We start from the raw sequence: 22,054 nt of genomic DNA, 5'->3' as shown, positions 1-22,054 counted from the left end.
ATTAATATTCATTATATATTACTCAATATATTACTTTCTTAGCTGATTAAAACAACCTAAACAAATAATTAATAAAATTATTATTATTATTATTATTATTATTTATTTAACCGTCTTGGTCTAAAATAATTTACATTATGTATAACATTGGATTCTGAATTTGTTCAAATTTGCTAATAATTTTTTTCAAATGTCGAAGTATAATAAACATGACTAAACTAACATTGATATATATCATTCATTATATAAAGTGGGTCCATAAATAATTTATTAAATAATAATAATCATCTTCATTATAATCATCTTCATTATTAATATTAATATAATAATAATAACACACTTAGAGTAATTTATAATAATGCATTATTGCAATTAAATGCAACCTAAAAAAAAATGTACATTTTAAAAAGTTTGTATCATTACTGTAAATTCAGCATCAAAATTTTCCTGCCCTATACAGAGGAAGCAGCTTCTCACCCTGTGTTCAGGCCAGGGCTGCTGAGACTGGGCGGAGTGGGGCTGACTGTGCTGAGAGGAGGCGGAGTCACGGAGGAAGGGGCGGAGCTCATTGCTGCATGTACACTGAGGTTGAGAGGGCAGGCCATAGAAGGTGTGGGACTGACGGCTAGAGTCAAGAGGAAGGATTCAGCGTCTGTACTTAGAACCTGAAGAATATGAAGTGTACATTATTCATTGGAACTGCTCTTCTTACCTGTTGTGCTGAGACTGGTTGCGGCCAGAGCCAGTCCCTGACTGGACATCTACAGGAAAAACCAATAAGACTCTAATTAACAAACGTACATCTCCTCATGACGGTCTTTAATATTTTCCTTTACTTCCAAAAGGTCCAATTTAAATTTTCTGCTACACACGTCATGACCAGACATGTCTCCTCGGTACAGCATTTTGCGCCCATTCTCACCATGCAAACAACATTTGAACACAGCCGTCTGCTGAAACGGCTTGGGGCCAGATCAGGGGCTAAAGCGGTGAGTGGGTGTACCATGTGCGGGCTGTAGCAGGGCGTTTTGTGCATCTGCGCCAGAGGCTGATTGGGCAGAGGAGGGGTGGCGCTGCTGGGGTTTATACGCTTCTCTTTCTGCCGCCGGTTGCAGAACCAGACTCGGATGACCTCTTTCTCCATGTTGAGCTGATCAGCCATCAGCAGGATTTCTTCAGAGGTAGGCTTCTGGTTCTGGGGGTGAGACGAGGTGCATGAGTACATGAGATATGACAAAAACACTTGGACCAAGGCCAGGTTTCAGCCCGAAACTATTACATGTTGATGCATGAAATGCATGACATAAATCAAAGGAGCAGTTGAGCAACTGGTACTCAAAAATGCATGTAAATACAGATTTGTTGAAGCCTTAAGAATGTTTAGGAACTGACCATAATGCTTACAAGTAGAGTTACTCAGAAACGGAAAGAAACAGTGCCTCAAGTGTATTGGCTGTTTGCCTTGACTTGATCCTTGGGTTTCCTCGGAAAAACACATCAGTCTTACCAACACATGTGTGGTGCTTACCAGAGAAGAAGTGTGATGCAGTGCTTTTGTGACGCATGCGCAGCCATACAACTTGGGGATTAATGAATCTGTATTGTGTGGTATAAGACACTGAAATGATCTTGAAAGGGGAGTAGTTTGGGTTTACTCTCCTTTTTGGTTTTTAGATTAACCAACTCTTAATGCTACTTGGTGTTCTTGTGTAAAGCAATAAACATTATTTTATTGAATTATTTTATTTTATTTTAAATATTTATTTATTTGTTTATTCAATCCAAATCAACTTACAAACTAAGAAAATTTAATTTTATTTTATTATAAATATTTATTTATTTGTTTATTCAATCCAAATCAACTTACAAACTAAGAACATTTAATTTAATTTAATTATATTATAAATATTTATTTATTTGTTTATTCAATCCAAATCAATAAGACTCTAATTAACAAACGTACATCTCCTCATGACGGTCTTTAATATTTTCCTTTACTTCCAAAAGGTCCAATTTAAATTTTCTGCTACACACGTCATGACCAGACATGTCTCCTCGGTACAGCATTTTGCGCCCATTCTCACCATGCAAACAACATTTGAACACAGCCGTCTGCTGAAACGGCTTGGGGCCAGATCAGGGGCTAAAGCGGTGAGTGGGTGTACCATGTGCGGGCTGTAGCAGGGCGTTTTGTGCATCTGCGCCAGAGGCTGATTGGGCAGAGGAGGGGTGGCGCTGCTGGGGTTTATACGCTTCTCTTTCTGCCGCCGGTTGCAGAACCAGACTCGGATGACCTCTTTCTCCATGTTGAGCTGATCAGCCATCAGCAGGATTTCTTCAGAGGTAGGCTTCTGGTTCTGGGGGTGAGACGAGGTGCATGAGTACATGAGATATGACAAAAACACTTGGACCAAGGCCAGGTTTCAGCCCGAAACTATTACATGTTGATGCATGAAATGCATGACATAAATCAAAGGAGCAGTTGAGCAACTGGTACTCAAAAATGCATGTAAATACAGATTTGTTGAAGCCTTAAGAATGTTTAGGAACTGACCATAATGCTTACAAGTAGAGTTACTCAGAAACGGAAAGAAACAGTGCCTCAAGTGTATTGGCTGTTTGCCTTGACTTGATCCTTGGGTTTCCTCGGAAAAACACATCAGTCTTACCAACACATGTGTGGTGCTTACCAGAGAAGAAGTGTGATGCAGTGCTTTTGTGACGCATGCGCAGCCATACAACTTGGGGATTAATGAATCTGTATTGTGTGGTATAAGACACTGAAATGATCTTGAAAGGGGAGTAGTTTGGGTTTACTCTCCTTTTTGGTTTTTAGATTAACCAACTCTTAATGCTACTTGGTGTTCTTGTGTAAAGCAATAAACATTATTTTATTGAATTATTTTATTTTATTTTAAATATTTATTTATTTGTTTATTCAATCCAAATCAACTTACAAACTAAGAACATTTAATTTAATTTAATTATATTATAAATATTTATTTATTTGTTTATTCAATCCAAATCAACTTACAAACTAAGAACATTTAATTTAATTTAATTATATTATAAATATTTATTTATTTGTTTATTCAATCCAAATCAACTTACAAACTAAGAAAATGTTATTTTATTTTATTATAAATATTTATTTGTTTATTCAATCCAAATCAACTTACAAACTAAGAACATTTTATTTTATTATACATATTTATTTGTTTAGTCAATCCAAATCAACATACAAACTAAGAACATTTTATTTTATTCAAAGCAACTTCCAAATAAAGATTGCAAGCATTGCAATAAAATGCATAATTATTATAATATTATATATATATTATTATATTTTGGAATGTTGTTTTATTTAATTTATTTATTTTATCCAAATTAATTTATCATAGCATATCATAAAAATTATGATTATGATTACATTGTATTATATATTATATTTTGGAATTATATTTTATTATTTTATATTATATATTGTTATATTTTGTTATTATATTTGATCATTATATTTTATTATTATTTGATTTGATCCAAATAGACCTTAAAATTAAAAACATCACAAGCAGTTTACAATAAGATGTAATAAACATTATCATCTTTATTATTATATTATATATATATCATTGTATTTTATAATTATTTCGTAATTTTTTATAAAAATATTATGCTCTTTTTTTATTTGTTCTTTTTCCTTAGTTGGGAACCACTATCAAATTACTATACTTTTCCAAAGAGAGTAAGTAAAGTACATGCATATAATTTAATGTCTAATGCATACTGTAAAAATGGTTAAGTAATACTTCTACAATCATGCCAGATGTATAAGGGGTTTAATGTGGTGACGCAATTCTTATACTGTATATTGCAATAAATTAGGTTGCGGCAGACTTCTGATTCTCCAGAGAGAACACAAAAAAGGCATCAGCATTTTCAAAAACCAATATATTATTTTTTATCATGAGACGGCAAAATAGAGGTCATTTCTGAAGCTGAGGTGTGCTGTACAGAATGATCCAAGTCATGTGAACGAGAAACAATTTCTGTGGAAAGAAAATGCAAATCTTGATGTGTGCGTCTAACCGAGATGAAGTTGCGCTCTAGGGCTATGCGGACATTGGTCTCGATGCTGGTGCGTTTCTTTCGGCGGCGTCCAGCCAAGCCTTCGAAGCCCAGCAGAGGTGAGGACAACGAATTGGGGCTCGGCAGCATGTTGTCTATCGCCATGGTTTCTGTTACACAAACACACACACATACTGTTACATGAATCACAGGGAATGCTGTTGTGAAACGGCAAAAGGAAACGGACAGAAACACACACCTGCGTCGCTCAGCCATTTCTCCAGCAAGGGTTTGAGCTTGCACATGTTCTTGAAGCTGAGGTTGAGAGCCTCGAAGCGTGAGATGGTGGTCTGACTGAAGTCATTGCCGTAGAGTTTACCCATGGCCATACCTACGTCCCCCTGCAGGAAGACATGGAGCAGAGTTACCATTCGCTTGTTTTATTCATTTATCCCTCTGCGGACAGGACTGCTTTACCTTGAGGACAGGTCAGTTTACATTTCATATACATACAGGTGCATCTCAATAAATTAGAATGTCGTGGAAAAGTTAATTTATTTCAGTAATTCAACTCAAATTGTGAAACTCGTGTATTAAATAAATTCAGTGCACACAGACTGAAGTAGTTTAAGTCTTTGGTTCTTTTAATTGTGATGATTTTGGCTCACATTTAACAAAAACCCACCAACAAATTAGAATATGGTGACATGACAATCAGCTAATCAACTCAAAACACCAGCAAAGGTTTCCTGAGCCTTCAAAATAGTCTCTCAGTTTGGTTCACTAGGCTACACAACCATGGGGAAGACTGCTGATCTGACAGCTGTCCAGAAGACAATCATTGACACCCTCCACAAGGAGGGTAAGAATTTATTTAATACACGAGTTTCACAATTTGAGTTGAATTACTGAAATAAATGAACTTTTCCACGACATTCTAATTTATTGAGATGCACCTGTATGTTATTTAGATACCAACTATCCTCTGAGAAAATCTAGAGCAAATCCTTGAAGAATTTTAATGTCAGCCAGATATCAGCTAGCCGTATTATTTTCTCACAAAGCAACTCCTCCTTTATTTGATCGTCAATGAAGAGCATAATTACAGCAAAATTTCTCATTGGGCCAACTGTTTGCATCCAAGTTATGGGTTTAGACCTTTTTTGCCAACTTTCTTGGAAATATAACAGTACAGCTGGTATCCCATGTGATTAAAAAAAAAAATCAATAAAGAAAGTCTGATCCTAAATAATGCATTAAATTAATGCATTAACAATTTAAATTAGGTATTTAATTAAAAAATAAATTTAATTAAAAAAATTAAAAAGCTAATGAAAAATGTAATGTAAGCTAATGCCTCTCATAATTATATACATATTCTTATATATATGATCAATAAGTATTATTTCAATAAAAATACTGTTTCATATTCTAAATATTTATTAAAATGCATTAAACTTGCATTAAATTGTTATCAAATTAATTCAAATATATAAATTATTTTGTATTTCATTACAAAAAATACAAAAAAAGATGACAGTTGCATATTTAAAATATTTACTAACAATTTAAATGCATTAAAGCTGTATTAAAATGGCATTAAATGAATTAAAATAAATACACTTATTATTTAGTAAGATTAAAATGCCTCCCTTAATTATGTTATAAATAATCGTATAAATAAATATGATAAATAAGTATTGTTTATTTCAATAATTTCATTGTATTTATTAATTGCATGTCAAAAATAAGTGTCTTGAAAAAAAGTTTATATATAAAGTTAGATTTTTTAAAAACATGTTTTGAACTGTGACAGAAAATATCAGAGATCACCACACACACACACACACACACCTGTGTGAAGCCCAGTTTAATTCTCCTCTGTTTGAAGGTTCTGGCGAACTGTTCGAGCTCCTCCAGATCGCTGGGCTCCTCGGGGTGAGCGGTCACCGTGGGAACGGAGCTCATGGGCGGGGCTGAGGAGGGGGCGGAGCTCACGGCGCTCTCCATGCTCTTCTCCCTCTGCAATGACCACAGCCTGTCGTCAAGATGATGCTAAAGCACAGATTGGGGAAACACACTACTTTCTCAAACACAGGTGTAGTGTACGACAGACAGCGCTTCCATTTCAAACATATTACAAAAGATTCCCCTCAAGTTTCACATTATATTGATTTCTACCCCTAGACTTCCCCACTGTTTAGAGCTGAAAGGGAACAAATCTAGACTCTGGCATACTATAGTATACACTCTAAAAAATGCTGGGTTAAATATAACCCAGCGCTGGGTTAAAAAGGGACAAACCCAGCTATTGGGTTGTTTTGACCCAGCGGTTGGGTTGTTTTTGAACCCAACCAAATGAATGCTGTCTTTTCACTTTCTCAAAAAAAAAAAATCATGATTTCAAAAATATGATGCAGAACAACTGTTTTCAAGATTGATAATAAATAGCAAAATCAGCAGATCAGCATATTAGAATGATTTCTGAAGGATCGTGTGACACTGAAGACTGCAGTAATGATGCTGAAAATTCAGGTTTGATCACAGGAATAAATTACATTTTAAAATATATTCAAATAGAAAACTGTTATTTTAAATTGTAATAATATTACTGTTTTTACTGTATTTTTGATCAAACAAATGCAGCCTTAGCAAGCATAAGAGACATTTACCTTAAAACCAATACTTTCAATACAAATCTTACTGACTCCAAACTTTAGAATGGTAATGTATACATGAAATGCAACAATTTTACATAGCAGAGCAGACTGCGTCACATACTGTATCCCCTAAAGCAATGTGCTTGGCCTTCTATTTATAAAACATAAAATCTGAAAACTGCCATTGACTGATAAAAAAACGAAAAATCACCATATTTATTACTGAGATGATAACTGGACACCACTTGCTAATGAAAGAACCCGTTTCGGCTCCATACCTGTGCTTGAAGGCCCAGTCTAGGTGGGGAGGTCAGGAGACTCCCTGGGCTCTGCTGAGGTAGTGGAATCAAATTCGATGTCGAAAGCAAACCTGAAAGAGCATGAATGACAATTTCTCACTAAAGACATCAGTGCACACAAATGTTGCTGGTGTGACAGAGACCCCATAGACAAATAACGAACTAATGTGTGTGAACAGGCACCTGGCTGACCCTGCTGAGCCTGGGCTTGAGGAAGCAGGAACTGAGCTGGAGACTGTAGAGGATGACCGGGCATCATGACCAGCTGCTGTAACTGCAGCAACTGCTGAATGTCCTGCAGAGACCGACAGAAAGCCTTATGAGAATGAAATAAAGAAATGTGAGCAACAAAAGACAGGGGGAATAAGAGAAAAGATCCAGTTATTCTACAAAGTCAAGTTTCAGAAACAACTGGCTCAGGTAAATCTTAATTTGTAAGAAAAGTTGTAGATCCTTTTACTAAATATTTTAACTCTAGTCTCATTTTACATTCTGTTAATGACTGACTATATATGACTAAATATTCAAATTGTATTTGCATAATATAAATGCATTAAAAGTGAATTTAACTGAATATACTATATATATAATTAAATAAAAATTTATAAAATAAGTTAAAAACATTCATTGAAAATTACATTCAGATTGTATTAAATACATTTAAATATCAGTATAATAATTTAATTATTTAAAAAAATGAATTAAATAATGAAATAAAATGCATAATAGAAATGACATTAAATACAGTTAAATAACAAAATAATATAATGATATTAAAACTATAATAGAACTATCTTGTTTTTGTATTAGGATTTTTTCCAAATGATTTATTTTATATATCTATAATAATTTTTTAAATTTAATATTTATAAATATTTAGATGCAGTATTAATGCAAGGCTTTCATTGTAAACATTTATTTATTTAATAATACATTTCATAGCATAATACAATTACATAAATAATGTAACATAATAAAATAACATAATATAATTATTTAAACTATATTAAAATAATCTTGTTTTGTACTAGAATTATACATATAATTAAATAAAAATGATTTATAATATAAATTAAAAACATTTATTCAAAATTATACTTAAAGGTATTAAATACATTTAAATAACACAATAACAAAATTCACTTATTTTTACATTAGGATTTTCCAAATTTAAGTAGTTTTATTAACTTATATATTTATTAAATATTTAAATACAGTATTGCAAGGTTTCCAATGTAAACATGTTTCTTATTTATTTATTTACAAACTAATGGACAAACTGCATTTTCTTATATTCTGTTCATAACTGGCTGCATGCCGCAGATGCTGTTGAAGAAGTTTATTTAACCGGGAATGTTCTTGCAACTGAAATACAGGAAAATGCAAATCTGGCCTGCGCTTCCTGAAAACCTACAACTGCAGCGCTGAAGGTACCTGGGCAGTGAGCTGGATAGGTTGTGACAGAAGTGGAGGCGGAGCTTGTTCAGGTTTGGCTTGAGACTGGGCTTGTGCTGCTGCCCGATTGGCCTGCTGCTGCTGCGTCTGCTGCTGCTGATTGGCCGCCGCGGCTGCGTGGGCGGCATGTGCGGCGTTCGACTGCTGCATGGCTGCGGCTAACAGCTGCGCTTGAGCCTGCTGCAACAACAGCTGCTGATGTGCAGGAAGGAGAGCGGCCAGCTGAGAGAGGAAGGAGAGGAGCGAGGGATGAAGAGAAAAGGCGGAGAAAAGAATGGCGTCACCAAGCAGAAAAGGCGGCGTCTGGAGCACTTTCTCTTAAGCAAGCAGGGCCTAACATGGCATCCGCAGCACGGTTAAGTTAGAAAGGCACGTAGTTGCATTTAGTTAATATAAGCATAGAACAAAAGAGAGAGAGCGAAAGAGAGCAAGAGAGAGATCCATGTATCTATTTTTGGCAGATGCGTTTATATTTAACATCGCATTCAAGATACACATTTTATCAGTGCCTGCTTTCCCTGGGAATCGAACCCATGACCTTGGTGTTGCCAGGTATGTTACACTGTTTGTATCCATATAATGTCTATATTTGTTTTCACTGAGATTAATTATTACATAATATAGCAAACAATAATACGTTTATTTCAGGGTTTTGTTTTGCCGTAAACTTGCACTACTGGTTTCGTTAAAGTGCCACAAAGCCAGTGTTTTCACTCAGAAATTGCTAGTAAATTTCACAAAGAATTAGCAAGTAACACATTGAATTAAACAATTTGAAGTAGAAAGACTGAAATAGTATTCTCTTAATAAATGTTCTCCAATCATACAACTTAAAAAATATTTTTTTTACAGTGTATTCATGATTTATTTACAGTTGTCGCTGCATGTTGCACTAGAAAAAGGGAAAGTCATGTATAAAACGTGTAATTTGTATAATAAAAATATATAACTGAAATGTTTAATTTGGTAAAAATGCCACATTAACAATCAAGATGGAACATTTTAATCGGATCATTTTTTTAACTCATTAAATGTATAATTTATTATATTTAATTAAAAAAATTAGCACATAAAATCTTGGCGGTGCTGAGATTTTTTTTAATTTTTTTTATTTAGGCCATTAGCCACGAGTGAGATAAATGAAAATGAGATAATGAAAATTCAACTAAATGAATAAATAAAATGTTAATTTCGGCTTAGTGCTGTTTTGTTTCCCCTCAAAAAAGTCAGATATTTTGTTTTAAAATCTTCACTAGCCTACATGTTTGTCTCGTCACGCAGACCTGTGTATGTGTGTGTGCGAGCTCATACCCCTGCGAGCTGACTGCCTGCCAGCATGAGTTGTGTGTGTGGCAGAGCCGGCTGAGCTGGAGGAGGTGGAGGAGCGTGAACACTGGTCATCTCAGCGGCCTCCTCGGCTTTCACCTATCAAACACATTAATAAATTAAGAGTTTGGTTCCAAAATGCGATAAACGCCATTTAAAAAATAATAATTTGAGTTCCCGCCAAAATCAGTATTGTATCTGGTCGGTATTGAAAAGTCAGTTTTTAATTTTCTGCAAAATGCGATATCCGCCATGTTATTCTGTCATGTTTTCTCCCTTTCTTTCCAAACCGCGACAAACGCCAGTCTCCCTTCTCTGCAGAATGAGATACATCCGCTCAACCAATCACAGCGCACCATTCCACGCATTGTAAACAGTAGTGGCGGCGCTTTGAATACACCCGGCATCCTATTTTTCCTTCCTCTTTACAACTAGTTTTAACGTGAAATAAACATGAATGAACATCTCACGCCTCATGTAATCGCTCAATCAGCGTTTCAACCACGGAAAGACGGCAATAAAACAGCTTATAAACAAAATGTAATGTAGCATTTCATTTACCTCAGGAAGTCATCAGTGTCCACAGCTCGTTAGTGCGCTATAAATGAAGTCTAAAGAAGAGCATTTCACGATATTTTACTTTACCTGTTAGCGATGTCTTAATTATTTAATGTTTAAATAAATCTGTTATGAAACGAGTTATGAGAGGCACTGTGTAAATTAATATATTTCAACAACAAATAGAATTTTTATCATTTAGAAGTTAATTTAAAAACTGCATTATGTGCAATTTACATGTTTGCATACTTTTTTTTTTTAAGTTGAGTGTTGCTTGTTATATTTAAAAAATAAATAGTAATTAAATTTAAGTTGGGGCTCTGTTGTTAACTGTAACCTTATAGTAGGCCTAATGTAAAAGGGCTCGCTGTAGTTTAGAGCATAAGCTGTTACACCCCTAGTTTTTATAATAAATCTTTGAATTTTTAATGTTATTATAACCTAAAGATGCTTGAAACAGAAAATAGTGGTTTAAATCTTGCCACTTTCTTGGTAAAGAAAACACATTTTTACTCAAATTAATCTAAATGGATTTATAGCTTTGTGGAACCAAACTCTTCAAATATCAATCTGTGTATATGTATATAATAAACACTCACATAAACACTAATAATATAATCCACTAACACTCATCAAACACACTTACACACACACAAAATCACATAAACATCAACAATATAAAACACACACAAAAATGCATCTTGCAATATAAAACAAGCAGAAATAGAAATTATTTTTAGTACTATTTATTTATCATATTCAGTTTCTGTAAAATTCAATTAAAATCCATTAAAAATGCACTAAATACTAAGACTAAAAATAGCATTATTCATTTTTATTCCCTTATCTGTATCAAATGAACAGTGAATCATTTGTTACTGGTACAGCTGGTTTGTAACTGATATGCAAATTGCCGTTACTAAATGTCAACGACCGATTACGCCAACAACAACTTCATGTCTTTTCTTGACAAAGACAAAAACCACACACAAAGTCCATTTCCATATGTAAACATGCACACTTCCAGTTATTCATTTGATTACTCACCGCTTCAAGAGAAGAGAAGCAGTTCAAATTGTTTAGTCATGTAAATATCCAGCCAGAATCTCGCTGCTAACTACAACTGTTTACAACTCTTTTTAGCTCACTTCTGATTGATCCATCTCCTTATAAACATTTCATGCTTCAACTCACTCTCTCTCTCTCTCCCTCCCTCTCTCTCTCCTGTATCTTGTCAGGCATCTTGTTAGGAATGCAGCTCAAAATGACTAAAGAAATCTAATTTGCATATTACAATGTTAACGGAGAATTACCTGAGGGCATCCATGTTAGCAAAAATGGACGTAACTAAATAATTTTTATTTGATGTATTTTACCATTAACACACACACACACACACACACACCTTTGTGTTGCTGGGTGCGGGAGACAGGCAGAAAGGACTTGTTTTCATCGGCTGGGTCTGAATGAGACGAGAAAAATTGATTAGGGGCAAAATGGATTAATCTCACTGGCCTCAACTGAATAACTTTAGCTTGAATAAATAATCTAAAACAGAACATATCGCAATTTTAGGCTTAAAAAATAACTGTGTGTTGAATTAGAGGTCTGGTTCTCAGTCAAATATACACTCTTAACAATAAAGGTTACAAAAGGTTTTTGCAACAGTGCCATAAAAGAATTTCAGTGAACAGTTCTTAAAATAACCTTTTTTTTTTCTTAGTGTGACAAAAACATTTTAATATTCTAAAGAACCTTTTGTGGAATGGAAAGATTCCATGGATGTTCATGATTCTATAAGGTTCCAAAAGTGTGTTTTTGCAGTGATTCCATAGAAGCAGCATTTTTGGTTCCTCAAAGGACCTTTCAGTGATCAGTTCTTAAAAGAACTGTAATTTTCTTGGTGTGAACTTTGATCTAAAGAAACTTTTTCCACTATAAATAACTTGTTTTGCAATGGAAAGATTCTATGGATGTTAAAGGTTCTTCATGGAACCATCGACGCCAACAAAACCTTTATTTTTAAGAGTGTATCAGTATTAATACACTGTTCAATATTTATTCACTTTCTAACCATCACACTTTTCATTGCATCTGTCCATACTGTTAATGCAGTAAGCAACAAACTTCAAACTTCAAAGAGGGAAAATGAACATGTTAGCCACGGGACTGTCCCTGCATTCACCTGGGACGACATTTGCAAATGACGAATGCTGCGTGTTATTAAAAGAAAGGTTTGATCTGTTGGTTAACGATACTGATTCTATGAACATACATAAATGGTTTTCAGCATCTTTTGCCACATAAGCTAAATATATGCATTTTGTTTTTCCTCAAAATCAAATCTTTGACAACCCTGATCTAGATGGTTAAGTTTCTTTGGAGAACCTCTTTCATTTTTGTATTAAAACACATTCATTGACATCGAACCACTAATAAAAAACATGCACTAAAAGATGTTCACACACCTGATCGCTGGCCTCTGGACTGTTCCTCTCAGAGTCTGTAGAAACACACACACACACACACACACACACACATGAAGGACACATCAGGTCAGAATAGTGCCTCAGGCTCCGGCCCTCACATCAACTAAAGCGTGGTCTAGTTAGCCAGAGGCATTGCATTATTGGAATACCATGGAGCGTTTAACCTGGGTTACTGTATGCTGCTGTGTGTGAGTGTGTGTGTGTGTGTGTGTGTGTGTCAGATTGGAGCCACGGCTGACTAAAGTGTTCTGTGTGTGATTCAGACCAAGTGGAAAATGTGAGAATTATGCCAAAAGAAAATCTCATCACACTTACACACACACACAAACACATCTAATAATCATGAATCATAGTAGTTTATATGATAAAACACGCTTACACATGCAGTGATTCTCTCCAACAATATCATCACACCTTCACACAAACCTCTACATCTTCATGATTTCACATGCTGATAACAATAATTATATTGATTTTATAGATTGATTTTATAGAAAACATAACACATTTCTACTACATCTTAAAGCATTCAGGCTCACACAGACCTTCAATAATCAATCGTAATATTGATTTTTACCTGTACTGTCCACTGGAAGCTCAGTCCCCATCTTGTCGTCCTCGACGGCTTTAGACATCCTGATATCTACTGAAACAGAGAGAGAGACTTCTGGCATTAGCTTTGAAAAGCTTTTCTGTCAATCTACCTTATATCCATCAACCACATAAAAGTGTAGCTGACAAATAACCTTGAGGTGAGGAGTCATGATTTAAAACATTTAAATGTCTATTGTAAGTGCTGAAACCTACTAGCTTACTGTCATTTTATGACACATTTGCAAAAAAAAAAAAAAAAACCGCAAACGGTCTGTTTTTTTTATTTTACATAATTCTTTGAAATATCTATTGAACTATTTATGAGTAATAACTACTTTACTAAAGTAACTCAGTTTGATAAAACAATATGAATTCATGCATTTGTTTTAAGTCTGACTTTTAAGGAATCTAGGACGATAGAAGAATTAAGATTTAGCCAATTTTAGCTTTTTAGTAGTTCACTTACGGTTTTAATTAAAAGTACAAATGTGACCCTGGACCACAAAAGCAGTCTTAAGTCGCTGGGGTATATTTGTAGCAATAGCCAACAATACATTATATGGGTCAAAATTATTGATTTTTCTTTTATGCCAAAAATCATTAGGATATTAAGTAAAGATCATGTTCCATGAAGATATTTTGTAAATTTCCTAATGTAAATATATCAAAAATGTACTATCATTAGTAATATGCATTGCTAAGGACTTCATTTAGATCATTTTAAAGGCGATTTTCTCAATATTTAGATTTTTTTTGCACCTCAGATTCCAGATTTTCAAATAATTGTATCTTGGTCAAATATTGTGTTATCCTAACACACACCTAATACATCAATGGAAAGCTTATTTAATATTTATTCATCTTAGAAATCTCAATCGTCCCTAACAAACCATACATCAATGGAAAGCTTATTAAATTTATTAAATCCCAATTTAAAAATTGATCCTTATGACTGGTTTTGTGGTCCAGGGTAAAAAAAAAAAATCACCTCATTTTAAAATCCCAAAATCCTCATTTTCATATATTCTTCATCAATAGAAGAATAAAAAAAAAAAAGTGCAATACAATGCATTCAAAAAGTCTGACAGATTATTTAATTGAACTTGAACTAAAAAAAATATTTTAACATTATAAAAGAACATTATTGAAATATAATACAATATAAAAATATAATACAATAATATATGACATCTAACATAATAAAATAATAATAATAATATATAAAATATAAATTAAATCGTAATATTAATAACAACCTCAACCTCATCCAAACAGTAGATAACAATCAAACCAAAACCTCTAATTATCGAAACAGACACCTTAGCATTAAAAGTCAATTTCCATCAGCACAAAATTCAGCGACTGCTCTATCTGTCTTTCCTTTGTCCTTTACTTTTCTATTTCATTCTGTTTTGGTCCTGTTTGACACTCTCTTCATCCTAATACAGCACCTGCGCCTCCCAGAGAGCAGCAGGGATGGAGGGGCATGTCCCATCCTGCACGCCATCATTCATACAGATCCACACTCACCTACACACACACACAAACACACCCGCAATAGCTGTTAATGCGGACAGGAGAGGATCTCATCCCGCGAGAGCACGTGTTGCACTTCGCAGGTGTAAATATATCAAAAATGTACTATCATTAGTAATATGCATTGCTAAGGACTTCATTTGGATCATTTTAAAGGCGATTTTCTCAATATTTAGATTTTTTTTGCACCCTCAGATTCCAGATTTTCAAATAGTTGTATCTCGGCCAAATATGGTCCTACCCTAACAAACCATACATCAATGGAAAGCTTATTAAATTTATTAAATCCCAATTTAAAAATTGATCCTTATGACTGGTTTTGTGGTCCAGGGTAAAAAAAAAAAATCACCTCATTTTAAAATCCCAAAATCCTCATTTTCATATATTCTTGATCTCATCCCGCGAGAGCACGTGTTGCACTTCGCAGGAGGATAACAGCTTTTCTCTTTCTTACTCACGGTGAAACTGATGGCCACCTCAGACCATCTACACGGCCATTTCCAAGAACAAATTGATTTCCCTGTCCAGTTTACTTAATGTTAACTAGGTTCATATTACAAGGCTGGAACGTGTACGCTGAACATCAGATCTATCATAAAGATTATTTGTATGGAAGCAATCATGTCAATTAGCAAAAAGGAAGGAACGCAGAATTAAAATAAGAAGATGTAAACAAACAGAAAAGTTAACAGGCATTCATGTAAGCAAGAACAGTGATTATACAAACATTAATAAATGTAACTAAAAATGTAGATTTACATGCACTGAAAAAATTTAGGTGGGGAACCAAATTTTTTACTCAGAAATTGCTAGTGATAAAAACAAACAGCAAATAACATGGAAATAAATGTAACATTTTGAATTTTTTTTATTTTATTAAACACTCTAATTATGTTTTATTTAAATATATATATATATTTAAAAAATACATTTTACAGCGTGGTTTTGCTGAATTTGCTAAATTTTGTCAAAATAAATCCAATAAAATCAAACTTAAACTCCAGTTTCAGCAACTTAAGTCTCGTGTAAATTATGTAACTACATTGTAAAAAATTATTTTTTGAAGTAAATAAATTGAGTTATTGGACTGAAATAACATTTCAGTTTTAGTACTTCAAAATTTCACGTTTATTTCAATGTGCTACTTGCCATTTCTTTGTAACTCTTTGTGAAATTTACTAGCAATTTCTAAGTGAAACTTGCTTTTTGTCAGCATATTAAACATTTCAATTAGACAACAAACCTCACTATTTAAAAGATTTCATTAAACACTGAAACTGATCAGAACTTAAATGCATGAATGTTTCAAAATGATCGGACGAGTCAAGAAAAGTCAACTAATCAAACAAACACTGACCAACTCAAAATAATCACACACACAAAGCAACATTTTTAACCTGATATTCAAGTAATATTAGAAAAAGCTGTATTTTAGTGACTAGTGCTACATTATGAGTTACTGCAGGTCGGTGTGTTTGTGACTCACCGGAATGTTTTTTGCTCAACTCTCTCTGTCCTCCGATCACTCGATGAGAACAGCTCCTTCACTCTATATGCCACTACGCCGGCCGTGGGCGCTTTTTTCTTTTTTTTTTTTTGGTGGTTCACAAATTTCACTTGCTTTAGTCATAGAAGGCAAAGTCAAATTAAAGCCACTTTCCAACCGAGGCAAACGAAACCTCCATCCTCCGCCGCCCACCTCATTCGAGTGAGTTACTAAATTAGGATGAATTACTCACTGATATTGATAGTCAAATGAGTGGAAATGAAAGAAAAGATCGATCACCTGCTTCCAGACAATCATACCGGTGAGGTGAAGCAGAGATTGCGATCGTAAGCACGGTGTAAATCACAGTCAAAGTGCCACCGAGTTGTTTTGTCATGATGCAAAGCTACGAAAGGCCTAGAGGTGAATATGACCCGCCGGTTGCATAAAAATGTCTGGCACTTCCTTCATCTGAGCATCAGACTCGAGACCCTTCAGTCTTAAAAATAAAGGTTCCAGGAACCTTTTTGAGATCCACAAAGAGCTTCTCGTTCTCAGTTTCTATAGAAAACCATTGATGCTCTGCTGCACGAATGCAAAACTCTGATCTGAAGAACCTGCTGTATAATGTAATACAAAGAACTTGTATGATCTCTAATCAACCATAAACCTCAAGAAACCTTCATAGCAAAAGTGTGGTTGATGATACGTAGTTCAATAAGGCTGTGATATAATAAACAAATACAACACAACACAACACAAAACACTTGAAAGATGTATGTAGATGTAGATGTAGAATAAAGAAAACAACACTGCACTCTAAGAAAAGTGTATTGTGTTAATATAATGGATTTCCTTATTGATTTTTCATGGGTGTTTTACCATAATTTAAATTACACAACGCAATGCGTTTCAGGATTAAAGGAAATGTCCAGAAACTTAACTATATTGTCCTGGCAGGAAATTACAAGTACCAGTGCTATTTTTCTGTTGATTTTTGTCTTCTAGTCTGGGTTGTGTGTTACTTTGAGAAATATTAAAGTGTGTTTGCTTTTCATAGCTTCAGAACCTTCAAATATTAACATTTGTAAGGTACGTTACAGTATATTTGATGATCATAAAATCTGTCTTCACATTTTAGTCCATATCAGCCAATTACAGCCAGCTTATTGTTTTATAGGCTTATTTTACAATTTATTACTATATTGAATATATCATCATACCAATGTTAAAAATTTAAAATAAATATTTAAATATACATGATGGTTCAAATATTTTTTGCATTTTATTTTCAGAAGCCTATGTGACATATAAAGAATAATTTTCCTTTCAAATATTTTTATCAATAAAAAAAATTATGTTTGCACAATATTTGTTTTCAGCTGTATAGAATAAAAGGCATTTTGCATTACAGCTGTATGTTCGTTGAAAGCCTGTGGTTTATTTTTAGTAATGACTGACCTTTTTATTCGAAGGACACAACAAACATGACTAATTAATCATAAACCTCACAAAGCCCAAAATGGAAATATCATTCCGATGACACTGTTATGAAATATAAAATAGTGTGAAAAACATGAAGGTCACATACAGTCGATTCTGTGTCAGTATTTACCCACAAACCTCTTGTGCTGTGTGAGTCAGTGTAGTGTCACCCCCATTTCCTGTTTAACCGTGTGGCCTTCCACTCACTACCCTTGTCATTATACAAATTTATGTCCTCATTTGTCACAAAAACGCGCACACACTCTCATCACACACACACACACTCACTCACTCACTCACTCTCATCACACACACACACACTCACTCACTCTCATCACACACACACACACACTGAACGACAAAGTGAAAGATATTCTTGGAAAAACTCAATCAATCAGCATCAGTCACATCTTTTTAAAGGGCATAAAACTGACCGAGGGAAACAAAGTTACAAATCATGTTCTTAAAATGAAAGCCTTCAAAAATTCTTCTTTTTTTTTTTTATTGTATTTTTTTAAAATGCACCTATTAATTCATTGATAAAACTGATATGTATACCTAAAAAACACGTCATGTACTATACATAATATACGTGTACACACACGCACACACACACAGTATGTTATGTACCTGTGTGTGTTTGTAATGACAATTTGATTATGAATATGAAATTACCTTATTTAATTAAATTAAATTTGATTCCATTTAGATTTCAATTATAGCTTTAGGCAAGTTATTTTAAGCTATAATTAAATTTTTCACTTTAACAATATAAGAGGCGTGTGATTTCATTTTGGATGGGTTGTTACTGTAAAATAATGAATAACAAAAAAATATTTTTTTAGTTAATGATAGAATAAGTATTATTAAAGATACGATTTATGTTTTGCCTATGGTTATGTACAATATGTAGGTGTACTGTTGTGGAAAAACAATATTCAAATAAAAAAATTAAAAAATCAGCCTATAAGGTTGTGATTCAAACACAGATAAAAGCCTCAAAAGTGGGTTAGTGATTTTCTTTCATTATTTGTGACGCTATAACATGGAGTAAAGTACTAGAGCAAATGCAGACACAGCAAAACTGTCCTGATGACAACTTAATTCACATCTTTAAAACGGTACAGTAAATTGCTCCTCACATCTCCCAGTAGAAACATATTCAAATCTACAAGCTCATCTTTTCGAACAATATCTGCCTTTTTGTACTATTGGGTTGTGGTTTATTTATTTGTAATCTAATATAACTGAAACACCTGGAGCTTTTCTGGTTATAGAGTGACCTTAAGTATAGAAAAGCTGCTATATAAATAAAACATGTACTCCACTGGTTTTTCATAATTATTGCCTCATCTCTCTAATATTCTTGTATATTAAAAAGCAATGGGAGCATGTACAGATTGTTTGCATACACCAGGCCTCTACATACACCAACATACATTACACTTCATATACAAACACACACACACACACTGATATTCAAGTCTCTTGCATTCCTCCAGAGATTTGCTCCTGACATTTCATTACTTTTGGCCTCGGTCCAGTTTGTTTTGATGTTCTCTCATTAGCAGAGTCTGTTAGCAAAGGTGAGGCTAATTAACCTTGCGGCCCCCTCTCGAGAGATCATTAGAGGGAAGGAAAAGCGAGAGAGAAAGACACTGACTTACCTGGAATTCAGACATTTCGCCATAGCCGCCATTTTATAAATAAACCACAGCCTTCTGTCTGCGTCTGTCCGAGTCTCTCAGGTTTATCAGTGAGCAATACTTCAGTCCAGCTCACGGCGCCCTAATGAAAGGACCAATCACTGCTCTCAATGACCAATTTATGCAAATTACAGAGTGAATATTCATGCTATTATTTGAATATTCGATTCCATACCCAACACAAGGCTATTGACTCAAACTTCTAGCTTGAAAAGTGTTCGGCCGTCCTAGTTCAACTACATTTAATTGTCACTTGAAAGAATGAATGAGATATGGGTTCATACAGTCACTCTCTCCTCACTTCCCTCCCACATTTTCTCTCCACCCCCAAACACCGCTGTATTTCACCCTTCACCCCTACACTTCCTCTGACATCTCTGAACCGCGAATATGGGTGAACGCTCACACAAAAAAGGAAAAGGTTATTATCTAGAGACATATATCAGGTAAAACAGGTGGTTATTCTGTGTTGTTTTGTTGTGGGAAGCTATCAAGACTGGTTTGAAGTTTTGTAGTTCAATGTTGAGAAAGAAGGAGGCAGAAAGAGAGAAAGAGGGAGAGACAGCTCAAGTCAGCATAAGAAAGTGCTGGGGTGGCTGGAAAGTGCTCATCACAAGAACGAAAAACATCTATATCTCATTTTCGTTCTTCACACGCCTCTCTTTTCCATTGCTTGGTCTCAATGCGCTAAAATTACCACATCTGCCCAGCGAAAATGAAACTGAAGTAGCACAAATGAACCGCAAGAGGGCAGCAGTGCCTTTAATAATCAGGCATGAAACCTGCTTCACAGGCGGCTTTACAAATCGAACGATTTCCGGTGATTTTTTTCTACTTCAACGTTTTGTCCTGTTCATTTTACATATTTAAATGTTATGGCTTTGATTAACAAAGCTGCTTTTTAAGTGTAAATAGGTTTTAGTTGAAAAGGGAGACCAATATTAAACCAGCACGGGAGACTTGACCGATCGAACGGACGTTTTCCTGATATTTCCGCACCTTTCAACTTTATCCTCATGGTAATTTTACATTTTACATTTGCTTAATTTCAATATATATAGGTTCTACTTATAAATTATTACTAAACTAAACCACTCGCTACACGAGCGAATGAATGATATCACAAGTCGTTTCTGCTTCAACTTCTTCCTCTGATTTTTAATACAACGTTTCTTTTTTCTTTTTTTTTACGTCTGGTTGAGCTTTTTATATTTGTAAAGCCATTTTGTTCAGAGTAAATTATGTTGTTGTCGAGTTCTGGGACTCGGAACAATTAACAATTATATTAAGAGTTTTTAACCATGATGCCATTTAAACGTTAACAGACATTATTCGGGACGGTCGCCATATATGAAAACGAGGTTTTCATATTGATTTAATAAGCTTATATCACGTCTAATTTTAACAATACTTTTTTTTCTAGCGTTTTTTGTTATCAGGAAATATTATAATATAATAATAAGATTGACTTTCAATGTTGAATCAGGTAAATAATTAAATAGCCTGCATGCCTACTCTTCACAACCTCGTTTTCAGTCGCGAAATATACCCTTAATTCTAGTTATGTAGTTTAATAGTTTAATATTATTGCCAATGTTTCTGATCAAAAATATTGCATGTACATAGTACAAGTATTACTAATAATACTACAAATTTTAGCAGTAATGCAACAAAGTGTTCGAAACCTTGAGTTTTGTGTGTCACACTAACGATTTAACCGTGCAATATCCAAACTATACAACCATCATTCACCTGCTTGCATTTGTTTTGAAAATGCATACACACACTTGCACACTTCTTCACCGCACAGACCCCTCACACACACTGATTTACCCACAGGACAGTTGATGCGTCCTCTAGTTTAAGCCTTTTACCCCAGCGCTCATAATGGATCTGTCTTGTGAATATGTGTGTGTGTAATGCTCAGGGTCACGGTCAGGGGTTTAGCAAGTTTTCGGGGCCCCTTTTATGTGCCCCCGAAGCTCTTCAGTAACGCCTGTCAGGGCCATGACAGACGGCGCGTGGGTGTGTGTGTGTCCGTGCGAGAGACTGAAAGAGGGATGCTGGGTGGCGTGTGTTAGGGTCAAGGGTCAGTCCGCTGCGCACCCTCCCTCATTCCCCCTCCCCCTGGTCTTGCCCCCCTTGACCTTTGGGGAGGCCAGTGAGGGGTACGTCTGCCTCGGAGGAACAGGAGGCGGCGTTTCTTGCAGGGACGGCTCTATAAATAACAGTGGGTCGCTGTTCACAGACTAGTTGCGCTGCCCCAATTAGTTTTGATGCAATTAGGTGCCAAACGACAGGTACACAAACACATGCATGTACATATATCTTTGCTCGAGTCTGATTTTAATGTGAAGCTGACATGCAAGGTAAAAAAAAAAAAGTCATTATA

At 34.7% G+C, this 22,054-nt stretch overlaps 1 protein-coding gene across 1 annotated transcript in view; it reads right to left on the bottom strand.

The window, feature by feature from the left end:
• The window catches only part of LOC107752537 (POU domain, class 2, transcription factor 2), a 76,575-nt gene that overhangs the window by 4,107 nt on the left and 50,414 nt on the right, over nt 1-22,054 (bottom strand). Inside the window, 13 exon segments of the mRNA XM_074560218.1 lie at nt 478-625; nt 713-761; nt 2,166-2,357; nt 4,090-4,238; nt 4,328-4,469; nt 5,923-6,123; nt 7,007-7,098; nt 7,211-7,322; nt 8,462-8,704; nt 9,794-9,907; nt 11,772-11,828; nt 12,835-12,869; nt 13,433-13,501. Coding sequence (XP_074416319.1) covers nt 478-625; nt 713-761; nt 2,166-2,357; nt 4,090-4,238; nt 4,328-4,469; nt 5,923-6,123; nt 7,007-7,098; nt 7,211-7,322; nt 8,462-8,704; nt 9,794-9,907; nt 11,772-11,828; nt 12,835-12,869; nt 13,433-13,501 — 1,603 coding nt within the window.

Source organism: Sinocyclocheilus rhinocerous, unplaced genomic scaffold (assembly GCF_001515625.1).
Source record: "Sinocyclocheilus rhinocerous isolate Xijiao unplaced genomic scaffold, SAMN03320098_v1.1 scaffold1342, whole genome shotgun sequence".
Lineage (NCBI taxonomy): Eukaryota > Metazoa > Chordata > Actinopteri > Cypriniformes > Cyprinidae > Sinocyclocheilus > Sinocyclocheilus rhinocerous.
The sequence above is the reverse complement of the archived record's forward strand: the minus strand, read 5'-3'. Positions and strand labels throughout refer to the sequence as shown.